The sequence below is a fragment of the Mytilus californianus genome, unplaced genomic scaffold (assembly GCF_021869535.1).
Source record: "Mytilus californianus isolate M0D057914Y unplaced genomic scaffold, xbMytCali1.0.p SCAF_25, whole genome shotgun sequence".
In the NCBI taxonomy this organism is placed as follows: Eukaryota; Metazoa; Mollusca; class Bivalvia; order Mytilida; family Mytilidae; genus Mytilus; species Mytilus californianus.
This window is the reverse complement of record NW_026262674.1, coordinates 2,104,277-2,131,960: the sequence shown is the minus strand read 5'-3', so window position 1 is coordinate 2,131,960 and position 27,684 is coordinate 2,104,277. Positions and strand designations below refer to the sequence as shown.

At 32.6% G+C, this 27,684-nt stretch overlaps 2 protein-coding genes across 2 annotated transcripts in view; both read left to right on the top strand.

Annotated features, from left to right (window-relative positions):
* Positions 1–22,688, top strand: part of LOC127732526 (uncharacterized protein ZC84.1-like) — a 108,659-nt gene extending 85,971 nt beyond the window's left edge. Inside the window, exons 5-19 of the mRNA XM_052241554.1 lie at positions 103–161; positions 3,085–3,193; positions 4,352–4,402; positions 5,930–6,019; positions 7,061–7,180; positions 10,288–10,455; positions 11,407–11,496; positions 12,207–12,326; positions 13,306–13,383; positions 15,006–15,095; positions 15,359–15,481; positions 19,074–19,160; positions 20,474–20,578; positions 21,754–21,879; positions 22,456–22,688. Coding sequence (XP_052097514.1) covers positions 103–161; positions 3,085–3,193; positions 4,352–4,402; positions 5,930–6,019; positions 7,061–7,180; positions 10,288–10,455; positions 11,407–11,496; positions 12,207–12,326; positions 13,306–13,383; positions 15,006–15,095; positions 15,359–15,481; positions 19,074–19,160; positions 20,474–20,578; positions 21,754–21,879; positions 22,456–22,610 — 1,571 coding nt within the window. The 3' untranslated portion in view covers positions 22,611–22,688. The remainder of the gene's footprint in view (positions 1–102; positions 162–3,084; positions 3,194–4,351; positions 4,403–5,929; positions 6,020–7,060; positions 7,181–10,287; positions 10,456–11,406; positions 11,497–12,206; positions 12,327–13,305; positions 13,384–15,005; positions 15,096–15,358; positions 15,482–19,073; positions 19,161–20,473; positions 20,579–21,753; positions 21,880–22,455) is intronic.
* The window catches only part of LOC127732525 (cysteine-rich motor neuron 1 protein-like), a 319,989-nt gene that overhangs the window by 136,368 nt on the left and 155,937 nt on the right, over positions 1–27,684 (top strand). The gene's annotated exons all lie outside the window — the stretch shown is intronic.

Below are 27,684 nucleotides of genomic sequence, written 5' to 3'. Positions count from 1 at the left end.
ACCTAGCATTTTCGATGATATTATCTGTAATTATATTTCATTAATTTGTTTGCCTTTCATCTACCCGGTGCTTTGCTAATGTTTAAACATTTTACATTTTAGGAAATCAAAAATGTTGTAGAAAACCATGTGGAAATTTTGCTTGCACTGATCCTTTAAAAGTATGTAACTTCTTATATTCAAAGAGTCTGTAGAAGAATAAAAAGGGAAAGTTAAATGTCATAGGTTAATGTTATAATAATTACATAATTTTTGTTGTCAATATAATGACACTATACACAACTGTCTTACAAGTTGGAGGTTTCGCTATCTTTAAAGCCAGGTTCAAACACGGGTTATGGTTTTTTTTTTTTCTTTTTTTTCTTTTTTTATAAAAATGTTCGTACTAAGTCAAGAATAAACTTCAAAATTTTCCAATCGTTCCGTTGATTGATATGGTCGAGCGTTTGATTTTGCCAGGTTTATTGGACATCTCCAATTTTTTAATTTACCTTCCAGTTCGGTATTTTTGTTTATATTTGTTTAAACAAACAATGAAGTGTAAAAACGGCTGGTAAAGCTCTACACAGACATTTAAGATTAAAATCAGTGCACTCCTTTGTTCCGGAAGGGTCTACTCTATCTCTTCCCACCAACTGTTTCTGTTAAATGCGGTAAAGAATCATAACAGGTAGAGAGGTGACATAATTGTTTGTTATTATAGTGATTAAGATTGTAATATAATGTTGACTGCTGTACCCAAATTTTTTACATTTTTACCTTATGTGTCTGTTTGTTTTGCTCCACATATTGCTGTCAATATTTGAAATATATGCGACTGTCATATAAGTGAGAGGTTTAGCTAGCTATAATACCAGGTTTAATCTACCATTTTCTCAATAAGGAAAAATCTGTACCAAGTAAACAATATGACAGATGTTTTCCATACGTTTGATGTGTTTGAGTGTTTGATTTTGCCATTTGATTAGGGACTTTCCGTTTTGAAGTTTCCTTGTAGTTCAGTGTTTTTGTTATTTTACTTTTTACACATAGTAGCGAATTTGTAAATGTATCGTAAATGACCCTTACACATAACAAAATTTATGAACCATCGATAATGTAAATTATCTATCTCTTATACTTGACTGAATGTAGACTAAGTACTTAGTATCATCCACAAAATAGCCAAATATTTCTGACAGTTTGTAGAAAAGTGATTAAATAAGAAGAATAAAACCATTAGAAGTGAGAATGGAAACGGGGAATGTGTCAAAGAGACATAAACCCGACCAAAGACCGGAAACAGTTAAAGGCCACCAATGGGTCTTCAATGCAGCGAGAAAATCCCGCACCAAGAGGCGGTCTTTAACTGTTCCCTAAGCAATAATGTATACTAAAATCTGATAAAAAAATCTCTTGATTCTTATTTAAATAAGTGCATGAATGTTGGGGATATTCGAATATCACATTTTGAAAAAAAATCAGAAATAAATAAAAGAGTACATAATACGCCTATTTCTAGAATCAGAAATAAACTTCAAGAACTTTTAAAGCGGTTTGTGTTTGTACCGGCCGACAAAGCAGCCAACAATGTGGTGGTGGTATGCCGTAAATACTACACGGACGTTCTTAAGAATGAAATTTTAAATTCATCTACATTCAAGTCCGTACGCTCCACAGAGAGTCATATAGTAAACAAACATATCATAACCACATTACAGCTTAAGGCCTCTTCTGAATATTTGAAGGTCCCTACTATGTATTGGTTACCTAAACTACACAACAAACCAGCAAAATATCGTTTCATCTCGGTCTCTACATGCTCTAGTAAGTGTTTTTCAACTGATCTTTCAGTGCTTTTAACTAGTTCCTTAACTACTATCAAAGAACGTATCATTAACTTTTGTAATAAAATATATGAAAATAGTAGAAATAACTATTTTTGAAGCGTAAAAAAATCTTTGGGTGTTTTAGATAAGTTACGTGCCTCTGATGGTCCTTTTGATTCTGTTTACAGTTTTGACTTTTCAACTCTTTACACTACACTTCCAAACAAACTTATCAAACAAAAGTTTTCCTAATCAATTAAATGGTCGTTTGGTAAATCTGAATGCATATATATTTGATGCAACTCATTTAAAGCCTTCTTCTCTAACGAGAAAGGTAAATATGCTAGATATACTTACTAGAGGTGTGATGAGATGATTGAAGCTGGTAATTTTCTCCTTGATAATATTTATGTACGTTTCGGCAACAAAGTTTATCGACAGGCTGTAGGTATTCCTATGGCCACTAATTGCGCCCCTATAATAGCAGATTTGTTTTTGTACTGTTATGAATCACAGCTTATGACCAAAAACAGTAAAGACCCGTCTCAATTGCATTTAATTGATAAATTCAACAAAACTTACCGTTATCTTGATGAAATGTTGTGTTACATAATCAAGAATTTTCTAAACATACTGCCGAAATTTACCCAAAGGAAGTTACTTTAAATAAATCAAATGTAAACGATAATAACTGTCCTTTCCTAGATTTAGATATTTCAGTTTTAACACGGGAAACTTCACACTAAAGATTACGACAAAGGGGACGATTTTTCGTTCCCTATTGTTTTTTTTCCTTTTTTGGATGGTGATGTTCCTTTGGCACCATCTTACGGTGTTTATATATCACAACTCGTTCGCTATGCCCGTGTCTGTTGTGACGTTTTGAATTTTAATGAACGTAATCTATGAATAACTGGTAAATTATTAAGTCAAGGATTTCGTTACCACAAATTACTTAAAACCTTTACTAAATTCTTCCATAGATATAAAGTAGTATACTGCTGTTCAAAAGTCATAAATCGATTAAGAGAAAACAAATCCGGGTTACAAACTAAACCAAGGGAGACACATCAACTACCTTAACAGAAAATATCTTGCCCCCTCTTAAAAACAAAGAAGAAATTATGATTTATCAGGTAAAAAGGAACATTATTGACATTGTTATTTGTTTTTACATTTACTTATGTATTCAATAAACTAGAGGTAGGGACTATGACGAAGTAGAAACACCATAATGATTACTATAATAAATTGATCTGTTTTTATATCCAAATAGGGTGACCGTCCTGGATGTCCAGTTTGTCTCAATAACCAAGGTAGCACAGAATGTCCTGTGTGTGTTCGTTACCAGCAGTTATGTAACGCAGATACTGAATGTAAACCAGGTCAGTGTATTGTTGTATATAGAACTAAAACACACCTGCGACAACCGTGACTGAATAAAAGAACCTATGCCTTATTTTTAGTCTGGATTGTTAGTATTCGTATTGTCATCTGATAAAGTCATCCTGGTTATAAGGTGCACAGTTTCATCTGCTCTCAAAACATTTCTGTTTGAACCCATCCTGGTTTTCTTATTACAAGCTGAAACTACACGTGACAGTTACTATTGGTATTGGTATCGGATTCGACCCAGAACTTGTTAATTATTGGTAATATTTATTATATGGAAAACAAATGGGCCTGGAATGGTGTAATTTTTAATCAACACCATTGTTCTAAATCAGTTATATATAAAGGTGAATTCTTTGATTCGTCGTTTTAGGTCATGCCGGCTAACACATCGGAACTCGTTATGTCAGTAGAATAGATAGGTCACGGCTAAAGCGTTAAAAATGAAAATATTCAACAGGAAAATCATTAATGTCAGATAACAATAAAACCATTTTAAAAGCCTCTTAGAAAACAAGTTTATAATAAGCCAACCTTTTTAAATAGTTTTATTCTCCATAATGTTCAAATTTAAGATTAAGAGGATGGTTTTCATATACGAAGTACAGTGTTTGCTTTTAATTACAAGCATATATGATAATATGTACTTCTATAATTACCTGGACATGCAAAATGAATATTATTTGGTAAGAAACTCTAAGGCTACAAGAACGTTATTTTCGTCTAACATTTTTTCATAATATTTTGATTGCCTGTTTTTGGAATAATTTACTGTGACCCGTGCCACTGCAACCTTAAACGTTTTGTTTATTATTAATATTTGTCAAGCAAGCTTACATTTAAACGTTCTTAAACATTTAAGTTAGCCCCAAAAACACTGTATCGCTTAATATTATGTTAAAGATATGATATTGAATTTTAAGCTAGCGGACATGCTCCTCTTTCTATGCTAATTATTGATATTTCACCTGTTGGTGTCACGCTATGACAAACGATGGCGTTTTAAGTGGGTACAGAACATGGGAGTTAACTCTTTAAAAATCAGTTGAACTTGAAAAAATCCACAAAAATCACAGTGTATTCAAGAACATCACGTTTACAATATACAACTATGTTTCTCAATTTCCTTAATTTTTAAGATATATTTTCAGGTCAAATGTGTTGCTTCAATCCTTCCTGTGGTACATCGTGCAAAGGCAAAGGTATGTGAAATCTTTTCCGCGGTGAAACTTAAAAAAGAAGCAATAAAAAACAGCGTAACTGTTATGCAGATCTTTCTTTTCATTTTCACAATTCATTTTCTTCATTCTCTATTCCATTGTTCATGCTGTTGTCAATGATATTTTTTACACGCTTTTGAATAATACCACTACAAGTTCATCATAATAAGCTTATTGATTTTGTTGATACCTATATTTTGTCATTGCACAAGTTCTTGTTTTTTTCTGACTGTTAATGATGTTTTTACACTAAATCCATTGGATGTTGGATTTGTACTGATTGATATTTTAATCTTAGATACATGATTTTTTTTATTAGTTGTTATTGGCTTTGAACTAGCTGTCAGCAACTGCGAGTACTCTCAGATCTGAACTAAGTGTCTTTTTTGTTGTTAGGGATGAGGGATAGATAAAAAAAAAAACTGACACGACTTGTCTGTTTTTTGTTTAATGTTTTTCTTTGTGTCGATCTGATGAGTAAGCATTTTCAACTGATTTTTATAGTTTGTTCTTATGTTGTACTGTACTGTACACCACTGTCCCAGGTTAGGGCAGGGTTGAGCGTTTACAAAAATGTTTAACCCAGCCACAGTCTTTATGTGCTTGTCCCAAGTCAGGATCCGTTAGTTCAGTGGTTGTCGTTGGTTCACGTCTTATAATTGTTTTTCGTAAATTGTTTTGTTATAAATTAGTTTTCTCAATTAAATTGTTTCATATCTTTTATGTCGAGGCCTTTTATAGCTGACTACACGGTATGAGTTGTTGTCATTGTTGAAGGCCGTACGGTTGCCTATAATTGCTTACATCCATTTTATTTGATCTTTGGTGGATAGTTGTCTCATTGGCAATCATACCTCATCTTCTTATTTTCATATTGTATGGTAGTCATTCTGTTTCTAATGCAAAACAGAACTTCTAATATCCATTTAAAACCTATTTTTACCTTGAGTAATTTTACTTCACATTTTGTTTGTTTGAATTGTTTTACATTAAAATTTGTCATTTTGAGGGCTATTTCTGCCATCTATATTGCGTGATATCAGATGCACCTATATCTGGAAGATTCCTTTTTGCAGAAAAACGATTATTTATTTGTCTATTTCGGTGTTTCCACTGTCTATATCACTCTGCTCAGTTCTTCATAAAATTGCATGTCACGGCTTTGTGACGTCAAAGACGTTGACCTGTAACCTAATAACATTGACCCGGACATCTCACCGACGTCATAATGAGTGAACCGACGTTGATAAGTTTGACCTTGAAAAAAATAATTAACAGAATGCCTTTTATATTGAAGTTTCAAATGAATTTCACAAGTAGAATTAACTATTAAAACAAATAATTGATAATTTACAACAAAATCAACATTATCTCTAAATTATATGACCATGGGTTAACATGATAAAAGAAAATAATTTTTCATCCTTGTTTTGTTTACGTGTGAAAATACATTCATAACAATTGATGCTGCTTGAACAATGTTAATAAAAACTTGAATTTCTTTTTTAGTATGCCCCGAAATATTATGTCCTTTAATAAAATGTTCATTAGGATTTCAAAAGGACGAAAATGGCTGTGAGATATGTAAATGCAGACAAGGTAAGTAGACACAGTCTTTTGTTAAAACATTAACATAAAAGAGGGTCTCTATGGGGGACCTCAATTTCTGTATTTTTTAATCTTTTCAGCCAGTTTTCTGTATTCTTTATTTGGTTTTGCTCAGTATTCTCTATTCTTATATTTTAACACCCAATTATTCTCTATTCTTTATTTATTTTGTCCTTTTTTTTCTCTATGTTTATATTTTTACATTTATTTTGTACATTTGTCCATTATTCTGTATTCTGTAAACCCCATCCAGACCCTCATATAGAGGCAAATAAGAAAAGATTACAGTCACCCTTTTTGATAAACTTGCAGTATCTTGTACTAATACTTATTTTACTTTTTTTTTTATTTACTCAAGCGATACATCAAATTCAAAAACAATTTTGAAAAGTGACAGTGAAACAAATGTCTTATAGTGGTAAAAAAATGATGTTGGTAAATACTTGTCTCATTAGCAATCATACCAGATCTCCTAATTTGTAATGTCGAATTAGTTGATTATTTACCATTAAAAGAGAGGCGAAAGATACCAAAGGGACATTCATACTCATCAGTCGAAAAAAAACTGACAACGCCATGGCTAAAAAAAAAGAAAAAAGACCAAGAGTCAACCAACAGTACACAAAACACAACATAGATAACTAAAGACTAAGCAACATGATCCCCATCAAAAACTGGGGCTGATCTTAGGTGCTTCGAAAGAGTAAGTAGATCCTGATCCACATTTTTGCACCAGTGCAAAGGTAGTTTAATTCATGTTATTATTATCATCTTGACTGTACGCTTGACAATGTTTTTCTTGATGATATGTATAAATATCGGCAGACATTGCATTTGTTATGGACAAAGGGACATCGATAGTTATTTTTCCTTTTCCAAGAAAAAAATACCTTCCATTACATATGCAATATGCGTATGTCTGATAGATTCGATAATGAAAAAAAAAATAGAACTCATGTCCCCTCGATGAAACGTCTTTATTTAATGCCAATGATGCAACATTCCTTATTTGTTTCTTACTTGTGTTTTTAGATCCTTGTCCGATGTACTCCCCTCCTCCACCATGGCTTTGCACTGATGGTAAAGCAAAAATATTCTATGTAGATGGAGTGAAATGTTATGGCCCTCCTGGTATCATTCCATGCAATAAAGGTATCATTTAATACTTGTTTAACAAGACTTATGGTATGGGCCTTGATCATTGTTGAAGGCCGTACGGTGACCGATAGTTGTTAATTTCTGTGTCATTTTGGTGTCTTGTGTAGAACTATCTCATCGGCAATCATACCACATCTTTTTTTATATATTATATTTTTGTGTGATAATGATAGTAATGATAATGTTACAAAGAAATTTGGAAGTTAACACTAACGCCGCGTGAGTGAAAAATACCTCGCTATGTTCAAAGAACCTTTAGCAAAAACGCGTTCAGGGACAGTTAGTTACCTGTTGCTAGTCAAATTTCCGTCTATGTTCCCCAATAACTCTTCAACAAAAGTAGTCTAAATTTTTCAGCATTCATCAGTGTTGATCGATTTTTTGCAGAAGCAACTTTTTAAATTTATGTTTATATGTTATCGATCTGAGTATGCATGAAATAATGTCATTCACCGGTCAGTACACAACCATCTTTATTTTGAATGACAATGCGCCATTAGTTGTATCCTGTATTATAGATACAACCTGATGGCGGTAAAATATTTTGTTTCATTATTACTCAACTGTTTATCCTTTGTAAGACAATTATACTCCAATAAAGTCAAGTTAAATTTATATAGGAAATAATTCTTTCGTGTCATGCTTTATTTTCGATCTTAAGATAATTTTGTTTCTTTATGATATGTGGTCCAAGGACACAGTTATCGTCCTTTGGTTTTCGTTGTCTACGAATATAGTCCCTAGTGTGAACAGTGTATAACTTGCATTGTTTTTTTATACACTTTCCCAATTTATTTCTTGATATTTTATGCATGAAATATTAAGAAAGGGGATGAAATTACATGTTAAAAAAATTTGGGTGCTGAATCTTTATGTTAAGTAGTGATTTGGTCCAGTTAAAAAAGGTCAAAAATTAGAATGTCTGAAGCTGTCAAACTGAATTTTAGCCCCCTTAACACAGAATTGTCAATATTTTGAGTTAGAGCTGGTAGAAGTTTCTATAATTTTGATATTATTTGTATCAATAGTAGTACACTACACTGTAAAAATCTTTTTGAGATAGAGCAGGTGCGATTTTTTTAATTTGAGTTTATTGTCTAAAAGAAATGCACTACGAAATAACTGTGTTCTCGGGCCTAAGAGATGAATTCCGTAAATGTAGATTCTGTACTTTGGCAACTTTCCTGAATGGTTTGCTGGTTTCAATTTGTCAAACTCAATAAAAGTAAAGGATTTACATCTTTGTTTGACAGAAATTCTGTTAAAATGTCCCATTTTGGCATTATACGGCTAAAATAAGCATTTTAAAGCAGTTTCCATTTTATGCCTAAGAGCCATGCTGACTTTCTATCTGACAGCTTTTTATGTTCCTGATATTTGTGTTTCTATGCTTAAATCAAATTTAATTAACCATTTGTGAACTCGGAATCTATAGAAAAGTAGATTATCACAGAAAAAATGTGCAGAATATTTGTATTTATGTCCCTGGTTAAACGGCCTGTTTGATGTATGTGAAATGTGAAGAGCTTTGTACATAAAATCTGTAGTCCATCACAAATATTTCACTAAATCTGTAAAAAAACACTTTACAATGATCAGTACACCCTATTCATTTCATATGCTACCATAATTTTCTTCTCTAGGATAGTAAGTGGTTCAAATATATGCCAAATGAGACTAAAACTACATGCAAGTTTTCCATTGAAAAGTGAAAAACTGGTCATCAGACCATACTGTCTGCCAAAAAAAGTTGAATTCAAGAGTCCTTTTGCAATTAGACTTCTTGTATCATGACATCTTAGCATAGAAATGAGCAAAAAGTAACAAATTTCAATTTCTTATAGCCTCTGTGTGCATTTTTATATGTAAATATGGGCTACAGCCTAAATCGACTCTAAATAATTCTCAGTCTTACATGGCCTAAGACCATTTTATACTCATGTGGTATGCTTTTTGTAACTTTTCTTTACATTTAAAGTACATTTAATATATATGGAAGAATAATGTATGGTTAAAAAACTTCAAAAACTTCAAATTGGTTGAAAAAAATGCATGTTTATGTAAGGCTTCCCTTAATTCGAAAATCTCTATCTTCAGGCACAGGCTCATATAAATTTGACTTTTGAATAACTGTAATAAATCTGATAAATCAAATGAGTGTTCCGTTGCTTTTAATACTTATTATATTAAATTCAAGAGTATTTAAAAAGCTAATTTTTGCAATATTTAAATTTTTTAGGCCAAAATCTTGACAGTTGAAAATAATTGATTTGAACGTCAAAAAAAAAACCCACCAAATTTCAATATTAAAATGGCCCTAGTTTCTATAATATATATCCTATGGCCATGAAACTTGGCCAACTATCTTATAATTGCCTAAGCTTAGGTCATGCAAAGTTTTATTTAAATTGGTCAAGTCTTTCTATCCTATTAGGTCCAAGGACACAGTTATCGTCCTTTGGTTTTCGTTGTCTACGAATATAGTCCCTAGTGTGAACAGTGTATAACTTACATTTTTTTTTTATACACTTTCCCAATTTATTTCTTGATATTTTATGCATGAAATATTAAGAAAGGGGATGAAATTACATGTTAAAAAAATTTGGGTGCTGAATCTTTATGTTAAGTAGTGATTTGGTCCAGTTAAAAAAGGTCAAAAATTAGAATGTCTGAAGCTGTCAAACTGAATTTTAGCCCCCCTTAACACAGAATTGTCAATATTTTGAGTTAGAGCTGGTAGAAGTTTCTATAATTTTGATATTATTTGTATCAATAGTAGTACACTACACTGTAAAAATCTTTTTGAGATAGAGCAGGTGCGATTTTTTTAATTTGAGTTTATTGTCTAAAAGAAATGCACTACGAAATAACTGTGTTCTCGGGCCATGTATCGTTGGAAGATCTCACAAGTATTTATTTCTTTAGATTATCACTACCCAAAACAACCTTGAACTTGTAAAGTTTATGATATGTTCTATCTTGGAAGATTTTACAATGATTTAGATTTTTTTAGATTGTCACTAACCAAAACAACCTTGAACTTGGAAAGATTATGATATGATCCATCTTGAAAAAAAATTACAATTATCTATATTTTTTAGATTGTCGCTTACCCAAACAACCCGGACCATGTAAAGGCAGTTTCCCAAGATATTTCTTCAATCTCAAAACAATGAAATGTGAAAAGTTTATATATGGTGGATGCCAAGGAAACGCCAACAATTTTGAATTACTAACTGAATGCCAAGATAAATGTATAGATAAACCAAGTAAGTACATGCGATCTTTATTATGGAGCAGGATCTGTTTTCCCTTCTAGAGCTACTGAGATCACACCAAGTTTTTGAAGGGGTTTATGTTGCTCAGTCTTTAGTTTTATATGTGATGTGAGTATGATTTCTAATGAGACAACTCTCCATCCAAGTCACAATTTGTAAAAGTAAACCATTATAGGTCAAAGTACGGTCTTCAACACGGAGCCTTGGCTCACACCGAACAGCAAGCTATAAAGGACTGCCTTATTAGTTATCTAGATTACTTTTGTAATTTCTAAAATATGTTTAATTCGAACAGAGAAAATGAAAGCTACGATGATATATATAATCAAATATAATGCTAATTTATATGTGCGTATTCAGCTATACAGATCACATTATCTGTTCCATGATTGATGATTTATTGATAGACGTTTAACGCCACTTTCAACACTGTTATGCCAAATCGTGGAGGTCAGTATTTATTGGTGGAGGAAACCAGAGTGCATAGGGTGAACCACCAACAGTTTGTAGGAAAACAATCATAGTCAATTAAGTTGGGAGTCAAGTGCACCTGCCCTATGCGGGATTCGAACTCACAACCTCTGTTGTGACAGGATAGTGATACAGTAGTTTAATTACCTAGATCTTTCGGCAACTGAGCCCCCTTATCTGTTTCGTGTGAAAAAATCACGGAACTTAAATGGTTTTCTGCGTAAGAGCGTAAAATGTATTTTTTCAATTCGTTTGTTTGTTCATAACCTGACAATATGTTTAAAGGTTATTCACTATTTCCCTTTTTTTTTCGCAAATAAATCGTTCTGGTGTTTATAATTTTGTTCGAAAACACAAAAAAAAACTGTAGATGTGGCTATTATAAAAAAAATGTAAAAGATAGATTCTGTAACAATCATCTTCTACGACATGATTTCAAACTTTTATCACTAACATTAAATCTCATTTCAGGACCGAAGTGTCCACCATTATGTGAAATATTCTGTCCATTTGGTAACGTGATAGATAAGAACAACTGTCCAATTTGTAAATGCAAAACAGGTAAATAAACTCATCACAGATACCAGGATTGAAATATTGTATTTGCGCCAGACGCGTGTTTCGTCTATAAAAGACTCATCAGTGACGCTCGAATCAAAAAAAATTAAAAAGGCCAAATAAAGTACGAATTTGAAGAGCAGTGAGGACCAAAAATTCCTAAAAGTTTTGCCAAATACAGCTAAGGTAATCTATTCCTGAGGTAGAAAAGCCTTAGTATTTCAAACATTCAAAGTTTTGTAAACGCGAATTAAACAAAATAGCATAAAATTGTTTAAAACGATCTGTAAATATTCTTTTGTGTATTCATTCATAGTGATCAATAAAAGAGATAAAAGTTGATTTACCAGACGTTAATGAAGCAATGTTCAATACCAGAAGAAGTTTTAAAAAGCCCAAAAGGAATTTGTAGACTGTTAAACGACGAATGACATCTTTTCTGACTGATGCTTGTAGTTATTGCTCTTTAATGATTATGGTTCCCTTTTTTGCCTTTTTTTAACAGTGTCTTCTGATATAGTCAATGACGGTATCAAAGAGGGACGAAAGATACCAGAGGGACAGTCAAACTCATAGATCGAAAACAAACTGACAACGCCATTAATACAACTTTTTGCTGGTTTTGATTTTTCTGACAGTTTTAGTTCTCTCGTGTTTCAATATATTTTTTATCCGACAGAAAAAAGGTACTGTACTGTATATTTTTTTTTCAGGATGTACGGATATTGCAAGTCCTTTACCGTCAGTCAGCTGTGGTTTAGGCAAGCCAAGATGTCCCTCTAAATACCAGTGTAAAACAGCTCAAAATGGTGTAGGAGTGTGTTGTCCGTATGGTATGTTATCTCTAAGTTAGTAATGTCTTCTGGTTGTGCTTACTGTATACTAGTATAGTAATTTATTTCTTAAATTTGGTTACAATTTTTATATTAATTTTACAGTATTGTGTTTAGAAGAACTAAATGACCATCATGATTATTATGTGAATTTTGCAAAATAACAATGCTTGCCACTTCTGCATATAGTTGTTTGCATTCATTGTTGAATTTGAAATTATAACAAAAATCTGAATGTTCACAAATTATAGACATGTTAGAAAAGACAAATTGCATAGGACAAAAACCGTCATGATGTTGTTCAAAATGCTTACCTCAAGCTTATACAAAAAAAGTGAAAATACAGAAAGAAATAGAATAAGTCATCTAAGGCAATGGCATGTCCAAAAGAATAAAAGAAGCATAACTTAAAAAACGATAACACAAATTGTAATGGGTATATTGAGCAACACGAACCTCATTAGAACTCTGGATCAACTCAAATGCTTCATCCTATGAACCGCCCATGCTCATTTAGTGATGCTCTAACTTACAATATCTGCCATTAGACAGCAAGCTATCAACGGCCCCAAAATGACTAGTGTAAAACAATTCAAATTGGAAAACCAACGGTCTAATCTATATAAAAAACGAGAAACGAGAAACACTTTAGCAACACATCAACAAACGATAACCCCTGAACAACAGGTTCCTGACTTAGGACAGGTGCAAACAAATGCAGCGGGTTTAAACGTTTTGACAGGCGCCAACCTTCACCCTCACCTGAAATAGTAGTGTAATATTACAACATAGAAAGACACACTATAAAATATCAATTAAAATGGCTTAACTCAATCAAAAAGACATATTAACAAAAACAAGTAAACATACACTGAACGAATAAATTTGATCTATGACACAATGCCAAAAAGACAACTATAACATTGGACAAAATGAATACTTTAAGATATTTCTAAAAATGTGCACATATATTTTTCAGAATGTCCTCTTTACAAGTGCAAATCATGTCCATACGGTTATGTGATTGACGCAAATGGCTGTCAAACATGTACATGTAGTAAGTTAAATATATGAAAACAATGCAGGATTTTGTAAATATTAGATAAATAATGAAAACAACACGCTTTAAATGTAATGAGTCCAAGGCGCTTTTTTTTATTTACCTTTATCAGGAACCTTAAAAGCCGAAAAATGTGAAAGCCAAAAATGTATAAGAACCGAACCAGTTGAAGAGCTATATGACAAAAAGGACCTTTAAAATAGCCTAAATCATCTAAGATCAACTTTGCCTGAGGGAGTTGAAACCTTAGTTTCTTTATAATTTCAAAATTTATAAACGGACAATTTTAGAAAGGTTTTTATAAATTTTGTCAACACCGTAGTACTGACTACTGAGCTGATGATACCCTCGGGAACTGATAGTTCACTAGCAGAGGTAAAAAGTGTTGAAGTTTACGTACAGCATTGTATATACAAATTTAACAAGTAAAGACATAAAAGGAACATACTCAACAAAACAATATTTTCTAATAAAATAAAAAATAAAATCATTTATGTTATACTTGGTGAGACATCAATTATATATATACATATATGTCTGGTTGACTTACGTTCAACATTCAATAATACCTACTTTAATTGAATAACATAATTACACATTTGACTTTGTATTTTTTTAGGCGCGGTGCAATCACATATAGAATTTCATTGTTGTTCCCACGGTCTTGTTTAATGAACGTCCTCCATTACGTTTTGTAAGGAAAGTTTTACGTTTTAAACAGATGCAGGATGTTCCTACAATAGTTGATAATATGTAGGAATTCGTAGTTCTGGTATATCATTGAGTAATTGATTGATTGATGTTTGTTTTACGCCGAAATCAGCGCAAAAGGTTTTTATCGCCGCATGAAAATTATGATGGATCATGAAATCTTTACGAAAAAAGATTCTGTGGTGTACCTTTTTTGATAATTTTTTTTCTTTACGTATCACTGATTTTACTGTACAACTTATTATCAATGCACTAATGGTATACTTTTATTCCACATTAAAGTCGCAAATGTTTTCGGTTTTTAGGGTGAAAGAACTTCCATTATTCAATATTAGTTGATTGTAATTTTAATGTACAGTGGCGAATATTTCGTAGAAACAAGATTTTGGACGAATGAGTTTGTACAAGAAATGTGTTCTCACACAGGCAAAAGATGTTATGTAAGATAGAAGCAGAAACAGTTGCTGCAACAGTTTTATAATGTGCAAAGTACATTCCACACGAAAATTTGATTGGAAATCCGCATTCCTGCTAGAAATGTCTGCGTACATGTATTTGTAAATCATTAGATCGCTTTTATTGACATTTTGACCGAGTTCGTTTCTGATTTTCATTGGTATTCGCGATGCTCAATCTTTTGTTTCGTTTCTGTTCCTTTTTTTAGACGAGATTTTTTATTTGTATTTTCAACTCGATTCTTCGGACATCATCCGTACATGTTTCGATTGCCACCTACGTTCCTTCTTATTCTCCTTATCGTTCAGGAAAATCCGAATGTAATGGTATATTTCTATTTTATTAAGTATTTATATTCTTTCTTAGTTTCTTCTCAAAAAATTGATTAACATACTAGAAAAGGATTATTAAATAAAATGTTATAAATGTTAATACATTTACGGTTTTTACAGAACCTAGATGTGGACCTGTTTGTGCTATATTCTGTCCCTTTGGAAATGTTCTTGATGAAAACAACTGTCCAACTTGTAGATGCAAAACAGGTAATAATGGTCTGTTGTATAGATTTAAAATGTGAGATGATATACAAAAAGAAATTAGCCTGATTATATATTCGTTATTACATCAAAAAATAACTGGGTACTTTTCGTTCCATGCGTTCTCATTTGTTGATTGAACTTTGTCCTAACAGTTTGGTGTTTATCTTTTGGTCTTTTTCTTTTTTAAGCATGGCGTAGTCGACTTACGAGATTGAATGTCCCTTGGTATCTTTCGTCTGTCTTTCACATTTTGTTTTCTATTTTAGGATGTAAGGGTAATGTTAGTCCATTAGGATCAATCAGCTGTGGTTCAGGTCAACAAAGATGTCCCGCTCGATATCAATGCAACACACCCTCAGCAGGCGGCAGTGGAGTATGCTGTCCTTATGGTATGTTAAAAAGCGTCCTAATTCGCCGTCGTAGAATCTAATGTATTATGGGTAATATTTTCAAAAACGTACACAAAAATGTTTTGATTGGTTAAAAACGTCATATTTCTTTAGATTCTGAAAAGGTCAATTACTGTAAACCAGTTGTAACATTCACCAAATTGCATATATAAATGGCGTTACACACATAAAAAGAGATTTATGATACATGTTGTTCGAAATATGATATGTGGGTTGTGGTATGATTGCAAAAAGCATGAGACAACTATAAATGAGGGACCAAAATAACATAAATTAAATCAACTATAGATCGCCGTACGGCCTTCAACAATAAGTAAAACCCATACAGCATAACAAGCTGAAAAAGGCACCGAAATAAAAGCATAAAACAAAAAACAAAAAAACAAATATGATATACAGAAACAAACGACAATCACTGATTTACATGGGACAGACACATTAATAGATTAAACTGTGTTAGTAAAATAAAATGTTAAAGTGTCAAATGTCTAGTTTATAAACACTTACACGAGGTTTCAACTCCTTCAGGTCGTAGTCAGAGCGTACCTGATTACGGTGATTCAAAAGACAGGTCTTCTACGAACACAACAATGATATTGTTAGATAAAGCTTCTGTTCATTTGTTAATCATATACACTACAAACCAGTAAAAGTCTGAAATGGCCTATATTTGTACTCGACTGAACTGATTTTTACTCGACCAGTCTGAATTGGTCTGAAATTTACTTGATATTACTCGACTGTAGTCTGAACGATACTAAACAGTCTGAACTTGTACTCGACCTTTACTCGACCAGTACTTAACCATTTTATACGAGTCTGAACCATACTCGACATAGTCTTAACCATTCTCGACCAAGTCTGAACCATGCTCGACCTAGTCTGAACCATACTCGACCTAGTCTGAACCATACTCGACCAAGTCTTAACCAACCTAAACCTATTTTTTGTATCTATCTATATTATTTTTTCATTAATTTAGGAACTGTTATTCATATATATATATATATATATAAAATGTATATCACATTTAAAATTAAAATAAAACAAGGTGATCAAATTTCTGGTTGGATTAAAAAAATATCATGTAATAAATTAAGTTCGTTAAATGAATTTTCATATACATGATATCATGTTCACATTGATTTATGCATCAAAAATACTATAACTTTCAACCATTATTCAAATATCTTAAATGTTATTCAATTTTTTTTTTATCAAAATATATATAAAATAGTATATAAAGCAACTTAATAAATGTTAGAATTGACACCTTTGTTTTGTAAAATCAAAAATTTAATATAATAATAATAATAATAAAACTTTCATCTTTTTATCCTTGATAACCTTTTAAAAAAGGAAATGTATTCCAAAGTTGCAGTAGAAATTTATTTTAATTAAATTTAAATACGTTTTGTCAAAATTAAAGACATGGCATACAAGAAACAGTTTAATAAGGTTTAATGGTTTAATTACCTCAGTACAGGTGTTTTACAGGTAAAAAGAAAACCATATTTTTCTTAAACTCGTGTATTATTTATCTAGTGAATTCAAAGGCCTTGTTATTTAAGTTTTACAGGATGTTGTAATTTTCAATGGATGTTATTTAAAATTTATTACTCTCTGAACAGGTGTGATCTTTTTAATCAGTGTGCGTCAAGCAGGATGTATTACTTTATAGTTTACCCCTAATCAGAAGAAAAATTTTATTCATTTCTTGAATTTTTTATCCCTTTTAAAATATATATATATCCCAAATTATGAATAGGAATAGATATATTTCTGATATAAGGTTAAACAATGTCAGTGATTTTGTTGGCTGTTGTTACCTCATTTAAAAGATAGTTATATAACTATTGTATATAACCATGAAACCTAAGTACAGAAAGTCACTGGACAGAAAGTCACAAATTTGATAGGACAAAAAGTCACAAATAATTTGTATACAATTGATTGAATATTTATGAGAAAGATCTTGAAATGTTTACTTTTTATGACACATATTCATTTTACAGTTTAGGAAATTGTTCATAAGACTTAATTTGATAAATAAAGATTTATAAAATTTTAATCATGCAAAGGATATATTTCTTGGCACCATGAAGCCATTTAAGTACCAAGACATTGTAACATTTTGTTTTCTTAACAATTATTTGATCATTATTGATATTGTTTCAAGAAAAATACAAAAATGTTTTTTTAAAAATAAGTGTTCTATTGTTCAAAGAAAAATAACCTCAAAACTGAATTGTGACTTTTTGTCCTCTGACTTTCTGTCCTACATTCGTTTTTATTTAGGAATTTAGGAAAATCAAGTTTTGTTTAAAAAAAAAACACATGCCAAACAAAAAACACCTTATTTTTAATAAGGTTTTATTACCCTCAGTATAGGTGTGGTTTTCAGGTAAAACAAGTCTTTTATTTAACAAGACTCAGACTTTTAAATTAGATAATTTAACTATCTCGATTTGCCAAATCTAAGAGAATACCTAATGTATTATTAAAGAATGTAAAAAATGTTTTTATATATATCTTTATTTAATTGTGGCTGTTGTCATGTAAGTTAAAGAGAAAGTTATTTAAACAATCAAAATTATAAAGCAGAGGTTATTTGGTAAAGTATGGTTCAGACTGGTCGAGTATTGTTCAGACCTTTGGTCGAGTATGGTTCAGACTGAAAAAATAGGTCGAGAGCTGGTCGAGTACTGGTCCAGACTGGGTTAAGACTGTTTCAGACTGGTCGAGTAATAGTTTAGACTATTTTCAATAGCAAAGATAAGGGTCAAGTACAAATCAGTACAGTCGAGTATGGTTAAGACTGGGTCGAGTAATATTAAGTAAAATTCAGACCAATTCAGACTGGTCGAGTAAAAATCAGTACAGTCGAGTACAGATATAGGCCATTTCAGACTTTTACTGGTTTGTAGTGATATATTTGATCAATTGTATAGAACGATTCTGTTCCATACGTTTTACATCCATTACAGTCTATGATAAACAGCATTAAAAATATTGTCCAATACTGGGTACAAAAACAATATAAACGATAAGCCAATTTCAGTGCCAACAGTGAAGGTTGGTTTGAAATTGAATACCGTGATATGACGTGAAGTAATACTGATACACGATAAAACATGAAATTTAAAAACAAAAAGGAAAAGATAACAAAAATCATTAAAATCATATGATGGACGAAATTTTTTTAACGTATATGATCTGTGCAAGGTCGTACTCGAAAACAAACAGTTTGTTATAAATATAAAAATAAGGAGATGACGTATGACTGAAAATAAGACAACTATCCACCAAAGTTCAAATAAAGAGGATGTAAGCAAAAATAGGCAACCGTACGGCCTTCAACAATGAGAAAAAACCCATACCGTATGATCGACTATAAAAAGCCCCGACATGAAAGATATGAAACAATTCAATGGAAGCGTATCTGATTATTTTTTATTCCAGCAAACTCTAAAACTGGACGATATTTAGAACATAATTTTCTGTATATTTGTTACTATCATATGAATCTATATCTAGAATGTGTGTAATTTATCTATTTTTTGTTTCTCAGTATGTCCGCAAATAAAATGCAGCAGACCATGTCCATACGGTTATAAGTCTGACGTCAATGTGTGTCAGACATGCCAATGTCTACCTGGTGAGTAAGGTCTAAAAAAGGTGAGCTTTATGAAATGTCTAGAAAGGGGTGTTGGGGAGATAAACCAAATTGACAAGTAGTTTATTCCATATTTCCAGCTATAGACTCTTTTCTCGCAGACATCCGAACAGAATGGTTGATAAAAATGGTCTCACACTGGGCTATTGGCATGGCATTTACATATAGTTGAATGTTAGTATTGTCTATTTGTAATGCATCACATTTCCTTTAAAACATTCTGAATCTGATAGAAATGATGGATTGATTGATTGGCGTTACACCACTTCAGCACTTTTGTGCTATTTCGTGGCAGTATTTTTATTTGTTGAGGAAGCCGGAGTGCCCGGAGGAAACCACCGACCTTCGGTACGAAAACTGAAAATTCTTGTCAATAAAGAGTCGAGCGCACTTGTCACTTGAGGGATTCGAACTCACAACATCTGTGTTGACAGGCTAGTGATACTTTAGTTGACTAATTATACTACTTGGCTACCAAGGCCCCTGAAATCAAAATAATAATTCTGCAACAGTTGACTTTATGTGGGACTTCAAATTAATAACCATTTAAATAAAGAGTTAAAACGTTAATTGTATACACATTGTACGATAAAATTGGTCCCTTTCTTTGAAGTTTCACTCAAAATTGTTAAACTTATGCCAATGTTACCAAAACCAGGTTTAATCCACCATTTTGTACATTAGGAAATGCTTGTATCAAGTCAGGAATATGACAGTTGTTTTCCATTCGTTTGATGTGTTTGTGCTTTTGATTTTGCAATTAGATAAGGTACTTTCGGTTTTGAATTTTCCTTGGAGTTCGGTATTTTTTTTATTTTACTTTTTCACAAATAGCGTTGTTGTTAGTCTGTTATGCGTTGGAGCACTCTAACCTTTGACTCTGTTTCTACATATATTTTTTCTCGAATTAATTCATGTCAGTGAACCTTTACAACCGCCCAATTTCAAATTAATAGTATTGAATAATACGTCGCAATTCAAACAGACCTGACTGTGTTTTTTATGCGATGGAAAGAAGGGATGTTGCAATCCTCATTTGGAATAACGTAATAGGTCTTTGGAAACAATTTGTTCTAGTAAATTAATAACACATTTTTGTTTACATTTCTGTTTAAAGAAAGGATAAGTATATATTAACAAAAGAATATCAATAAATTCCTCTAATGAAACCGGAAGCATAAAATGGAAATTAGTTTTCCTAAAAAAAACCCACATGACTTCTATCGTATTATATTTTATTGTAAAATATATATCAACTCAAAATTCGTAATTATTGCACATATATATTCATATAGCATGTGAAAAGGGGACGCCTCAAGGGACTTGCAGATTTGGACCATTGGACAGTAAACCGTGTCCATCAGGAACCTACTGTAAAAACTCAGTCTGCTGTAAAATCCGTAAGTAACTAAATCATAAACAAGATTTTCATAGATTTAAAAGTCAGAAGATGTGGTATGTTTGCCAATGCGACAACTTTCCACCAGATACCAAATGACATAGAAGTTAACAGATATAGGTCACCATACGACATTCAACAATGAGAAAAACCCATACCGCATAGTAAGCTGTAAAAGGCCCCGAAATGACAAATGTAAAACAGTTCAAACGAGAAAACTAACGGCCTGATGTACAAAACAATCAACGAAAAACAAAAAAGATATACAGCAATAAACGATAACAACTGAATTACAGGCTCCTGATTTGGGACAGGCACATGAATACATTAATGTCCTAGAAAGCATTATACAATACGATTAAAGATACCAATTACGCTCCAACCGAAGACCGGTTTCTTTTTATAAGTTTTCATCCAGAGCTCCCAGCTCAAAATGATAAAATAAGATGTTTAACATTAAACTAGAGGAGAAGTTGCCAAAAGAAACTTATAATATATTTTTACGCCAGACACGCGGTCTACAGAAGACACTTTAGTGTTTGTACACTCTTGTTCTCAAGACGTGAGTGGTCAATTGTCTATGGTCGTTTTTGTTTTTTTTTTGGTGTTTATGACACTTTCAGCGACCTTGGCTCAATCATTTCGACCATGTTTTACTGGCGGTGGAGGTCAGATGACCCAGACAAAGAACCACCGACGGTCAATCAATGTCAAATAATCGCCACGACAAGTGTTCGAACTCACATCGTTAGTGTTGAAAGGCTAGTCATGATCACTGTAAAGGAACTTCCTAGAACACTCGACCACCAAAGCCACTCTAATTTGCTATTGATTGGTCAATGTTTCAAGCCAAATGATGATGACATTTATAGCACTTATGCAGTGAAATACAACATAAGAACTATTCACATTTTTCAATAGAGCACAATATACTAACAGATTTCCCGGTGTCCTAGTACTCCTTTTGGATAAGGGTTTGAATTTTCTATGTAAATATTGTTGTAAATACGTTCGTGACACATCTACATTAATCAAAATAGGGAGTATACTCGGATTCCACTGTACCCTTGCAACTCTCGAGGGGTGCTCCGAATAACAGAAGAATCTACAAATACATACATGAATACATACTAATCATGATTATAAAAGATATTTTTATATTTTGTATATTTATAGCTTGTAAATTTGGTGATCCTCATCCAACACTTTCCTGTGGAATGGTTATCGGCTCTAACAAGTGTCCAGCTGGATATAGCTGTCTAGGGGGACCAGCTGATGAATACTTTGCTTGTTGTCCTGACGGTAATCACAATTTATTTTTGAACATTTCAGTAATTTTTACACGAGCTGGTTTTATTACATGACGAGCAGATGTAGATATTCGGCTTTTGGCGTTCCTGATAAAGGTAAATCCTGAAAGAGCGTCGGACGCATGAAATTTATGACGCGTTGTTTTCATTTTGTATCCGGAATAGATAACCTTAACCGTATTTGGCAAGAACTTTGATCATTTTTTACCCTCAATTGGTGTTTAATGCCATTTCAGCACTATTGTGCTATATTGTGGCTGTCAGTTTTTATGTAGGAAGCCTGACCGCACTCAGAGAACTACCGAAGGAAAGCGGACAATCCTAGTCAATTATGATTGGAGTCGAGGGCATCTGTCATGTTCGAGATTCGAACTCACAGCTGCGGAGTTGACAGGCTAGTGATACAGTAGTTTTACTACTAAAACCACTTGGCGACTGAGGCACTTGGAAACGTTAGACATTTTCTTCTTGTTTCCGATACTTTTAATCGCGCGTAGGGGAATGTTAAGTACTACAACGCGTGCATTTTTGTTGTATTTATGTCTTATCAATGCTTTTTACTTTGTAGAAAATAAGCCAACACCAGACAAATGCCCGAGAGACCGATACCCAAACTCAAGGTGTTATGTCCGACGAAGCTGTAGAAACGATTCATCTTGTCTTGGGAAGAAGAAATGTTGCAAACAAGGATGTCAATATAAATGTGTAAATCCTGTTTACTAATCAGTTCTACGGAAATAAACACTATATAATGGTGTTGTAAATTAATTATGTTAAGTTGAATAAAGTAAAACTTTTTTATCCGTTAGCGTTCTTATAAGTTTTTGCTAGTACTATGGAGAGAAGTACATACATGAGACACAAAAACGCAAAATAATGAAGTAAACAATTGTGAAATAGTGTGTCATAGTCTCTTTAACATTTGTATGCCCCCGCCTTCTGCTGAAATTGGTTTCCGTCCTCTAAAAAAAAAGATAGTGTCTATTTGAAAAGCTCACTTTAGCTTTTGTTAATGAAAGTTATTGAGCATCGACTTTGAATAAAACTTTGAATCTTGAATCTCGAAAGATACCAAAGGGACATTCAAACTCATTCGTTTTAATTAAACTGACACCGCTATGGCAAAAATATAAAGAAAAAGCCCAGAAGATAATCAACAGTATACAAAACACAACATAAAAAAACTAAAGCCTGAGCCGCACGAACCCCACCAACTTTAGTTTGCCTCAACCAAATTATATGAAATTTATACACAATGCTTATTATTTCCAAACACGGATCAGATCAGTTTCGACTTTCTGTGGCGTCACTTTTATCGTTTTAGAGTTATGTTCCTTATAAATGGAAAATTGCTGAATTTGCAGTTTCCGCACTATAGTTTTACATAGCATCAACTAAATTGTATGAAACCTATATACAATATTCAATGCCACAAAACACATATCAAGTTCGTATTTCTGGCATCACTTTTACGTTCTCGAGTTATATCCCTTTATAAATGGGAAAATTGCCGAATATGCTGTATATTAACAAGTGGGGGAATGTGTGTCCCATAGAAATATTCTTTTTCTATTTCAAACATGATGTTGTACAGATGAATAGATTAAGCGAAAACAAATCCGGGTTACAAACTAAACTGAGGGAAACACATCAACTGTAAGGGGACATCAACGGAACAACAGAAACAATGAACTGCAACAAAAACAAATGCCAACATACATAGAAACGGACTATTGATAACAAATGCCATTTTCCTGACTTGGTATAGGACATTTTAAGAAAATATGGTGGGTTGAACCTGGTTTTATGGCTAGCCAAACATAAACCGTTTTTGCAAATTTTGAGCATTTTCCCACATGACTAAAACATGGAATACGAAAAAAGTACTATTATTATCAACATTACATTCGCTCAAGTTTGAAACATGATAACATGAGACTTTATTTGTATAACGAAATAAGAAAATGTGGTATGAGTGCAATGAGACAACTCTCCATCCAAGTCACAATGCGTAAAAGGTAAACAATTATAGGGTAAGCTCCAATAAAGCAAAACTTTGTTTGTATACCATACAGTGAACGGGAAAATGTTTGCCATTCGGGACACATGTTACTACATAAAGACACAACTATATCAGGTATGTTCTGACTGGCAAGAGATTTGTAAACAATGAACATTGTACATTTTCGAACAAGGTCAAAGTAAATATTAATAATAAAAATAAATACAGTAGTCCCTCAAAATGTAAACTCACCAGTGTATGAACCAAATGAAAATTATTAACTTAATGGTGTACAAGAAGAAAGGAAACACTTGTACAATATAAAAATAAGAAGATGTGGTTTGATTGCCAATGAGACACATCTCTACACCAGAGACCAATTGAAGTAGAAGTTGAGCAACTATAGGTCACCGTACGGCTTTCAACAACGATCACAGATCCATATTGCGCAAGCTATACAACTGAAGGCTCCGAAATGACAAAAGTAAAACAATTCAAACTAAAAAACTAAAGGCCTGGTTTATGTACAAATCAACGAAAAAACAAATATGATTTACAGCAAACAACAACTACTCAATAACAAGCTCTTGACTTAAACAGGTACATACAGAATGTGGCGGAGTAAAACATCCCCTAACCTTGGACAGCAAATCATCTAACAAAAACACAAAAGCCACATAGAACTGATCTGAGAGTACTCACAGTTTAACATACAACCCAGTGTGAAAGACATTTAAACCAATGGTATGGACATAATTAAAATGATCTGTTTTCAAAACTTTGAATTTTCCGAAATACTATGGATTTTCTACCCCCGGAATAGGTTACTTTAGTTGTATTGGCAAAACCTTTCGGAATGTTAGGTCCTCAAATGCTCTTAAATTCTTAAGCTTCGAACGTTTGATTAAAATAAAACGTTGGAAAGCGAGGATAAATGGTTCCCTCAGGACATTCTGTTGAAAATATATCTGTCTACTAAAATTTGTCCCTTTATAAGACTGCATATTGTATTTACATTGGCCATTCTATTTCATAAGGCTTTGACGAATTAATTATGAACTTTGTGTGCGCTTGTAGATTGGTTTCGAGGGAATGATGTGTTAGCGGGGCAAAATGAGTGCGACCTTTGAATTACAGTATTTACCTAAGTATGACCCGTCTATAGGCTATCGCTGTGTTAAACTTACAAAACTAGTTAAGGATGTTCGCTGCCGAAATTAAAGATGACATTTGCATAAGTTTCAGTAGTATGATACTTATGACAAAGAAAGAACAGACTCGTGTCTTTGTTGCAGAAACACGTATTTGATACAGATTACATTTAGGAATGAAAGTCTATATTTGAATTATCAAGAAGTTCCAAAATAAGAAGTGGTCTGGAACCGACAGCATCGAAACAGATCCAGTAGTACTTGGGAAATCATCTTAGCTAATTTTGAAAATATTTCCCGTGGAATTCCCTGAATCCTGGTTTGTTGTAAAGCGTTTAGTTTGCGCGAACTATGGATGCTTGCGAAACACTGGATGACCGGAAATTCGACGTGACCTGTTCTATAAACTGTAGTATAACTAATGAAATTTGAGTTGTAAGTTGATAGAAATTGGGGGATAAAAAAAATAATTTAAAAAGACTGACCTGTGATAAAAAAAATTGCAATGATTGCCAGTGTAGAGGTATTGCTGCGTAGCTGAGATTATTCCGTCACATGCGCAATGCAGGCTGGCTGAAATGGGGTGACGGAGGGTATATTTCTGTTTAGACAAGACAAACTGAACGACAACAAGAAGAATGTGCGTTGTCTTTCAAAATAATTTTCCAAAGTTATTATTTTTACGGTGTTCTTTGTTTCTGTTGTTCCGTTGTTTTCATCTTATAGCTGATGTGTTTCCTTCTGTTTTAGTTTGTTATACGGATCTGTTTTCGCTTAATCGAATTATGACTATTGAATAGCGGTATACTACTATTGCCTTTATTTATGATCTGACCGCTTAGCTTTCAATTCCTAGTCACAGAAACGAAAACAAACACCCGAACGTCGATCATTAAGAGTAAACATCATCAAACGAGCAAAAAAATACAGTTATCGAAACAATGATCAACCAAATGTATATGTTCTACAAATAATTCAAATTATAAGAGTTTTATCAAAACCAAAAATGGCAAACAAACTTTTGATGCCAAAATTTTTAAACGTACAACAAAACAAATGTCGGTCAAAGATTTGAAAACCTTAAAAATGACACACATTACGCACAGATAAATTTGCTCTTTTCGCTAGCTCTTCGTTGTCAATTAAAATATATATATATGTCCTTGGTAGGAGAAACAATTAACCAAAAGGATCTTTAAGTATAGGGCCAATTACGGAATTGGCAAATAGGCTATTCTCAAGAATTTAAACAAGTTGTGTTCATATTTTTACACATACTAGGTATAACCTCATCATAGATACCAGGCTTCAATTTGTGTATACGTCAGACGCGCATTTCACCTACAAAAGCCTCAACAGTAAAGAGAAGCCATCAAAACAACAAAAACTTATAGATGACAACCAGTTCACTGAAGTCCCTCATGAGGGTCTGGATGGCGGTTAACATAATAGAGAAAAAAGGACCAAAAAAATAGAGAATAGAGAATAACGGGATGCTAAAATAATAAGAAAAGAGAAAACTGGACAAAAATATGTAAAGAAAAGGGAAAAATGGCCTAAAAATCAAAACAGAAATAACATGAATAAAAGACCCCAATCCAGACCCTCAAAGAAACCACGTTAAAATATAAACAAGGATGCACTTATATCTGAGTTAATCATCTGTAAACACGGTGACGTCATGTTTTTTGCAAATTATAAGTTATCTATTTATGTTTATCCTGTATAAAAATGAACTAAAAACAAGAAAATGGTGTGATTGTCTTCCGGGCCATCCTAAGCAACAACATTGAACAAGGATATAGAAGTTTTTGTCCAATAGTATTTACTATTTCATTGTAACAATAAATATACTCAATCATCTTATCGGTTAACAAGTACAAGTTCACTTTATGCATTCAACGAACTATATACATAACAAAATTTATCAATGAATTATTTAATGCGTACCAAAGTAACATAAGCTAATACTATGTTAGCTTGTCTAAAAATAGATGATACTTTGGACTAACATTGTACTTCAGGGGACGGTCATTTGATATTCTAGGGGGATTGAAAAGGGGGGCTGTGGATTGGCTATTCATTTTCATCTGTTGCTATGAATGCTTATTTTTTTCCACGGTTTGCCAGAAGTAATGTTTAAGTGTTAAATTGAGGTTGACCGAGTCGACAATAAAGGCCAAAGAGTAAAGAATAGAGAAAAATAATTTAATAAATAAATATTACGATAATAATGGGGTAATAAACTGTAAAATTAGAGAATCATAAGAGACAAAATAAAGAAAACAGAAATGAGCCCCCCTTTTCAAGACCCTTATTGTATTTTGTGTAAACGGCTATGGATTTCAATTAAATTTCATCGCTTTAAAGTACAATTGACAGTTCATTTAAAGTTTACCTTAATTATAATAGTACTCTCATAAGAAGTTTTCTTGTAATTTTTTTGTATTTCTTTCGAAATTGCATAATACATGATTAGATACGATGTATAAATGTACGTAACATTTGTTAGATTGATCAAGTTATAAGGATATAAGAAAATGTATTACGATTGATTAAGTTAATTAAATGCCGCTTCTGACAATTTCAACTTCTGATCTATTTTAAGGTATTATTTCTTTTTTGTAATGCATTGTAATTACTT